Source organism: Brassica oleracea, chromosome C8 (assembly GCF_000695525.1).
Source record: "Brassica oleracea var. oleracea cultivar TO1000 chromosome C8, BOL, whole genome shotgun sequence".
Classification (NCBI taxonomy): domain Eukaryota; kingdom Viridiplantae; phylum Streptophyta; class Magnoliopsida; order Brassicales; family Brassicaceae; genus Brassica; species Brassica oleracea.
Genome location: NC_027755.1, coordinates 41619924 through 41626593, shown reverse-complemented (window position 1 = coordinate 41626593; position 6670 = coordinate 41619924). Strand labels below are relative to the sequence as shown.

Genomic DNA, 6670 nt, shown 5'->3' with positions numbered 1-6670 from the left:
AGGAAAAAAAAAAAAAAAAAAAAGCTGAAACCAATCGCACAAAAACAGGTGAATTCTGCATTCAATGGGAAGAGAAAAATGTTAAGAAAGTCACTCCAGCACCTATCGTCATCTCCGGAGATCGAGAAAGCTCTTGGAGTAGCAGGTCTTCCAGTCACCGTAAGTAATGATGACTTGTCTGTGTCTTCTTAGGGTGCGGTTTTAAATGGACCTCATATCAGTAACCAGAAACGGTTTACATGAATCTGATATTAAATACCACAAACTCCTATCTTTAGGGAAGTTGTATCTAGGTTGGCAAAACCTTGGACTGATCATGTCTTTTTTTGTGTTGTACCATTGTTGCAGTCGAGGCCAGAAGAGCTTACGTTGGGTGACTTTGTCAAGTTGCATAATGTAATAGGCAGAGAATAGAAGGTGGTCCATACGTATTGAAGTTTTCGGGGAAGCCAGCAAAGAAGAAAGCAGCATGAGGAGGAGGCTACTGAGATGCAGATGAATATTATGACCATTGTCGATATGAGCAGGAAGTAAGTAGAACGCAGATCAAACCAATCATATTCTGGTGTAAGTCTCTCTGTGTGGTGTAAAAGTTGTAGTATCACAAAATGATAAGTGTCTTTACAATGACAAAAGCTTTAAGTAACTTTTATAAAGCTTATAAAGATCATCCATGACTAAACTAAAATGACAGGTTCCAAGTTACCAGATTTCCCCCTTCCCCCTAAAAGACCAATTGGGCAGCTAATATAAATATTGGGCTATATGTTAGTAGACCATGAATTTGAATATTTTACATGACTAAAATGACTGGGTACAAGTTACTAGATTTTTTCTTCCCCTAAAAAGCCCATAAGCAGTTTATGATAAATATTGGGCTATATATTATAAGCCCATGAGTTTGAATTTATTTTACAAGTCAACTATGTATAAGCCTAAATCTAATCCAACCCTTTTACATTAATATTGTTGTCATCTAATTAAAGTTGGTCGTTTCATCTTCTTACTCCGATTCAATCTCGTCTGCACCAGAAGATTATTCGTAAAGGTAAAAACACACTTTGAATCTCAAATTCAACTCTCGTCTTTTGTTTTTTTTGTCTTGTGAATCTGTGTGTTGTTGTTGTAAGGATAGAAGAAAGATTAGGGCTTTGACTTGAATTTGATGTATATATATATATAAATGGTTAGGATTTGAAGATGAGTAGCAGCAGCCTGGAGACGACGAGAGCAGAGCTAGGTCTACTAGTTGTGTATTTGAACAAGGCGGAGGCGAGGGACAAGATATGCAGAGCTATACAGTACGGATCCAAGTTCGTGAGTGATGGACAGCCTGGCACTGCTCAGAATGTCGACAAGTCCACCAGCTTGGCCCGTAAAGTCTTCCGTCTCTTCAAGTTTGTGAATGATCTCCATGCTCTCATCAGCCCTGTCCCCAAAGGCACTCCTCTCCCTCTTGCTCTCCTCGGAAAGGTATATGATCTTTGCTTTGCTTTGCTTTGCTTATCGACCTCTTTCTCATCTGATTCTTCTGATTTTTTCGGGGCAGTCCAAGAACGCATTGCTCTCTACCTTCTTGTTCCTCGATCAAATTGTCTGGCTTGGCAGGACTGGCATTTACAAGGTAAATACCGCACATAGATAGAGTCTCTGCATTTTAATATAAATAGAGTGTAAATCTCCAGTTTTAAACTAAGGTTTCTTTTGAATCTGCTGCTGCTATAAGAACAAAGAACGCGCTGAGCTTCTTGGACGTATATCCCTCTTCTGTTGGATGGGTTCTTCCGCTTGCACATCCTTAGTCGAGCTTGGGGAGCTTGGTAGGCTCTCTGCTTCCATTAAGAAGCTTGAAAAAGAGATCGGCAACAAGGATAAACACCAAGTAAAGCTTTGCCTCCAAACCATTTATATTCTCCTAAGAAGAAACTATGTATGCTTGATTTTTATATATTTTTTGACATTTTGTTTTTGGGCAGAATGAGCAATACCGAGCGAAACTGCAGAGATCAAACGAGAGGTCATTGGCTCTGATCAAAGCCGGAATGGATTTCGTTGTTGCTTTCGGTTTGCTTCAATTGGCTCCGAAGAAAGTCACTCCCCGTGTCACTGGCGCTTTCGGTTTCGCCTCCTCTCTTATCTCTTGTTATCAGGTATTACTGTTCATGACAACCCTTTTCCTTACTTTTATATGATGTGTTGGTTGGTTGTAGTCTTGGGGATAATTTCAGTGACTAAAGCCATCGTCAATCTCTTGCTTTTTGCAGTTGCTGCCATCGCATCCCAAGTCCAAGACGGTTTAAGAAAAGATGAAGTAGAGTGTCCTAGTGTCTGGATGTTCCTTAGTGTTCTTCTGCTTTAACTACTTTTGTGTTTGGTTTGTCCTTCCTACTTTTATTTTGTGATAAACGTTTCAGTCTGTTTGAAGAATCTATATCTTTATATATAAAGTTGACTCACCTCTCTCCTCAGCATGTCCACGTCAGCCAGGCATGTATGGGCATTTTTTGACACGTCACCCTGCTTTAAACGATGTCGCAAGCTTTATCTGATTCGTCTGGGCCTTTGGAGATTTCGGGAAGGCCCATCGTTTTGTTAAAACCCGTGATCAATGCCGTAACACACACATCAAGCTATGACAAATCCCAACACTAAAAAATAATATTAATACGAATTTCCAAAATGAAATACTAAAACATAGAAAACTCTATACCATAACAACATCATAAAAAATATCTTAGGTTTACCAAACAAAACTAAAAACAACCAAACAAAAACTTTTATAATGGATGAGAAATATTGACCATTCATATTCATAACAAATATCTTTCAATCTAAGAATAAAAAGTTTTCTGGCCGTTGCGAATGAGCCATTGACACACATGTAACGCAATTACATAAATGTTGAAAATCCAGAGGAAAAAAATAAACCGTCCAATTATGGGTTACAATAAATATACGAAAACAATTGCAAAACGTATCAATCCACTTTCTCTAAGGAAAACAAACACGAAGCACCATCATCGGCCCTATATAAACAAAGAGAAGCAACGAAAAAACTAAAAAATAACATCAAAAGCAAAAATACACAAACAGAGGATTTTTTCATGAGTTCCATCAATCCGAAACAAAGTATCATGCAGACCCTTGAGGCCATGCCTGAAGACATGCGTCTTCTAATAGTTTCGAAAGTAGGCCAAAACTCCCCCGTCGACTACTTCAATACGGTTTTGACATGCAGAAGCCTAAGCTTCCGTCCAGACAACCCCTCTGTTGCCAAAGATCTCAACCTCTCGCCTTTTGTTAAGAAGCCAGTCCTATCCAATCAGTACGAATCATTAATGGACGCCTACCTTAAAGCAGACAATATTGATGCTCACTTTGTAAAAGGTATGATTCAATTCTTCCAATCTCAAAATCAAGTCCTAGGTCTACATCACATCCACATAGCATCAAAGAGTGGTCACCTACAAGGAAGATACATTTTTGGTGTTCTCCTCATGGCCATCGGCGAGACAGACAAAGGAATCAAAATCATCAACGACCTCACGGAAGAGAAAGGTATTTCGTTGGTTGAGGATTGAATGATAAATTTCAAGAGGGCTCTGGAACGTTCAATTCTTCAGATGAGGGATACATATAAGAGCTCGGGTCTGAAAATGTGGCCAGAGCTGAACTGCCATCCTGGAGACGGAACGGCGAACACGGTCTGCTCAAAGTGTTTCCACTTCTTTTTACTCACCGATTTCTACACGATGATGATGGGCTTCAACAACCTTCTGGATTAAGAACACCCGTAACACCCATAACACCAAACTTTATTAATATCAACCCGTTCACCTTCTCTATTAGCTTGAAATAAAACTTCCTACCATTTGGTTTTACATAAAAGATCTGTGTGGTTGTACAATTTTAAACTGTTGCTTGGTTTTAGTTCCAATTTTAAATTTAAATAAAGCAGAAATTAAAATTTCAAAATTAAGAAAAAATAAACCCATGCAATGAGATAGTGCCATATAATTTTAGTTCTGTAAGTGTAATAATTATAATAAAAAACATACAAGTTAAAGATATTCTTCCAACCAAAAATATCAAACTCTGCTTCAAAAACTTTGCTTACGATCCCATAAACATAATACAAAATTCATTTCGAATTCATACATCTTCCATTGTAGTTAACACAGTAACGGAAATTTGACACATTAAACATTGACCAAACAAATTACAGTAGAGTAAAAGGTAAAACTAAGTTCAAGATACAAAACAAAAACCTTTCTATTCCAGAGAGAAAATTGCAATCAAGCACGACAACAACAAAAAACTACATACAGTCCTAAATACTACATAGAATACAACAATTCCCAAATTTTTAAAGGAAAACATTACATACGAATCCAGCTTTTGGTGTTCGTTAAAGATTTATGTTCACTTCAATGACAAACATTTTAATAAAAAACGCAAGGGTCTGTGCAGCTATAGCATCTTCGATATTAGATCACTTACTCTATTCATTTTTCTGTCGAGAAGCACCTGATAGAAGTAGGTAGAGGCTGGAGGTAAGTGATATTTGCAGGTGAAATTTGGTTTTCTTTTGGAGGTTTGTCAAAGCAAAAAAAACTTTGAATGTTGTCCATGTTCCAGGAGAAAAATAAATTTAGTTCGAATGCAATGAAATATGACTGTTTATAACGTTTCCAAATAACTCTCTGCGAATTACTTAAGTCACAAGCCAAACTCACCGTACTTATCGTAATACTAAAATACAAAATATCCAATATTTAAAATAAACACAACCCTGCCTACACTCACTCATAACAACAAAATAAAAGAACACAATGATACCAATTTGAAATAGGAAAAAAATCCCAAACCCGGCGCGTAGCGCCGGCCAACCCCTAGTATTACAATAAAGTTGACAAGTCTCACTTCTCATGGAGCCAGGATTCTTCCTTTGGACACATGTCCTCTGTTCTCCATTCTATCGTAAGTTGAAGTTTGACAAATTACGTTCGATCTTGGCTTCTTATGGAGGCCTATTGAAGTTTGAAAAATTACGTTCGATCATGGCTTCTTATGGAGGCCTGTTCTTTTTTTAATTGAATGTGTGACATAATTTTCAGCCCAATAAGATATTGTCTCTTCGTGCTATGTCTTCGTCTTTTCTTAATTGCGAATCTGAAAAATAAAAATATCCACCTAAACCGTGAATGTGTAAAGTTATAAAATTTAATGTCGAATTCAATTGTCTGTGTAACTTCTTCCTCCAATCAAAGCTGCTCATAATTTCATCTCCCCTGTTGCTTCGCCTCCAACCAAGCTCAGCATATCAATACTATTAAAATCGAATCAGTTTTAATAAATCTACTTAAAAAGTTGTTTGGCCTATCTGTTATTATTAGATATTATTTTGGTCCTACAATTAATTCAAACAAAACATTACCGATTTTTTTGATTCTTATGACATATATATAATTATTCATTAAAAGCGAGGAACTGTTACAAAATGGTTTAACCGTGTGACATTTTTATTTGGCTAACCTTCAGTGTGTGACATTAACAAATACATTTATAATAATAGACTAATAGTGCACAACACACGTTAGTGTATATATATATATATACATAAAATCTGAGAGTGTAAGAGAATCCTATTTCACTTGGAAAAAAAAAGAGATTTCATCTATTTACATAGTTATATTATAATAATATAACTAAAATTATTAAAATCTCATATTAATTTCAAAACTCACAAATGTAACTTTAATATGATCATTACAAAACTCATAAACTAAAATGCATAACATAAATATAATGTATTTACTCTATATGACAAATCAAATAGTTTATTTAATTTTTTATACTAATAAAAAGTATATGAGAAGTTTAATCACATTTTTCTGGGATTTTACTGGATCAACATGTGTCGGTTCACGGGTTAATGGCGGGTTTTTAGGTTTTATTGCATTTTTAGTTAATGAGTTTTTTCATTAAATCGAAACCATATTATATATGGTTACCAAATTTACCGTTTCGACTGCGGGTTAAACCGCGTATGAAAACACTGCTTATATCTTAAGTCGTCTATAAACCACATATATACCCAACTAAAAGGAGTTAAATACTTGGTAAAAGTACAATAATTTTTCACACCATCTAATGTAGTGCACTATTAGTCATCAACATTTGGTTTCAGTTCTTTTTTTTTGGTTTTTGGTGTTGTGTTTCTAGAAATTTAGAAATTCTTCAGGTACTTGCAAAGTATAGTTCGGTTTCAGTTAAGTTATTTTGGTTTCTACTTTGGTTCGGGTATCAAAGTTAGGAACCAGTTAATATCCAAAATAAATTCGGCTCCAATTTGTTTCCAGTTCGATATGGTTTTTGGTAATTTCAGATTTATAATAAAAATATTGGATAATTCGGGTTGGTTCGTTTAAATATCGGGTTATTCAGGTTGTTTGGACAAAAATACGAATAATTCAGATAATTTTTAATATTTTAAATAAAAATGTGCTTCTAAAGCGCGGATCAAAATCTAGTATACTCCTATAATCATAAGCCTCTTCTACTTCCTAATCAGAGGCGGAGACAAATAATTTATTTTGTTGAGGGTATAAGTAAAATTGGTCAATAGATTAGGAGTATATTTGCTAAAAACAATGAGTGGGGGGGGGGG

At 35.6% G+C, this 6670-nt stretch overlaps 3 protein-coding genes across 3 annotated transcripts in view; all 3 read left to right on the top strand.

Annotated features, from left to right (window-relative positions):
• The window catches only part of LOC106311969 (ribosomal RNA small subunit methyltransferase, chloroplastic), a 2628-nt gene extending 1958 nt beyond the window's left edge, over positions 1-670 (top strand). Inside the window, exons 9-10 of the mRNA XM_013749329.1 lie at positions 49-159; positions 349-670. Of these exons, the coding sequence (XP_013604783.1) occupies positions 49-159; positions 349-414 (177 nt within the window). The 3' untranslated portion in view covers positions 415-670. The remainder of the gene's footprint in view (positions 1-48; positions 160-348) is intronic.
• A 274-nt stretch (positions 671-944) lies between these two features.
• Positions 945-2460, top strand: LOC106311971 (peroxisomal membrane protein 11C). Its single transcript, XM_013749330.1, has 6 exons — positions 945-1048; positions 1192-1473; positions 1550-1624; positions 1727-1882; positions 1977-2150; positions 2265-2460. The coding sequence occupies exons 2-6, from the start codon at positions 1201-1203 to the stop codon at positions 2298-2300; spliced, it is 714 nt and encodes a 237-aa protein (XP_013604784.1). The 5' UTR covers positions 945-1048; positions 1192-1200; the 3' UTR covers positions 2301-2460.
• A 551-nt stretch (positions 2461-3011) lies between these two features.
• LOC106311972 (F-box protein At2g35280-like) lies at positions 3012-3581 on the top strand. The gene has a single exon (XM_013749331.1). The coding sequence runs from the start codon at positions 3105-3107 to the stop codon at positions 3579-3581; it is 477 nt and encodes a 158-aa protein (XP_013604785.1). The 5' UTR covers positions 3012-3104.
• Positions 3582-6670: the final 3089 nt, after the last annotated feature.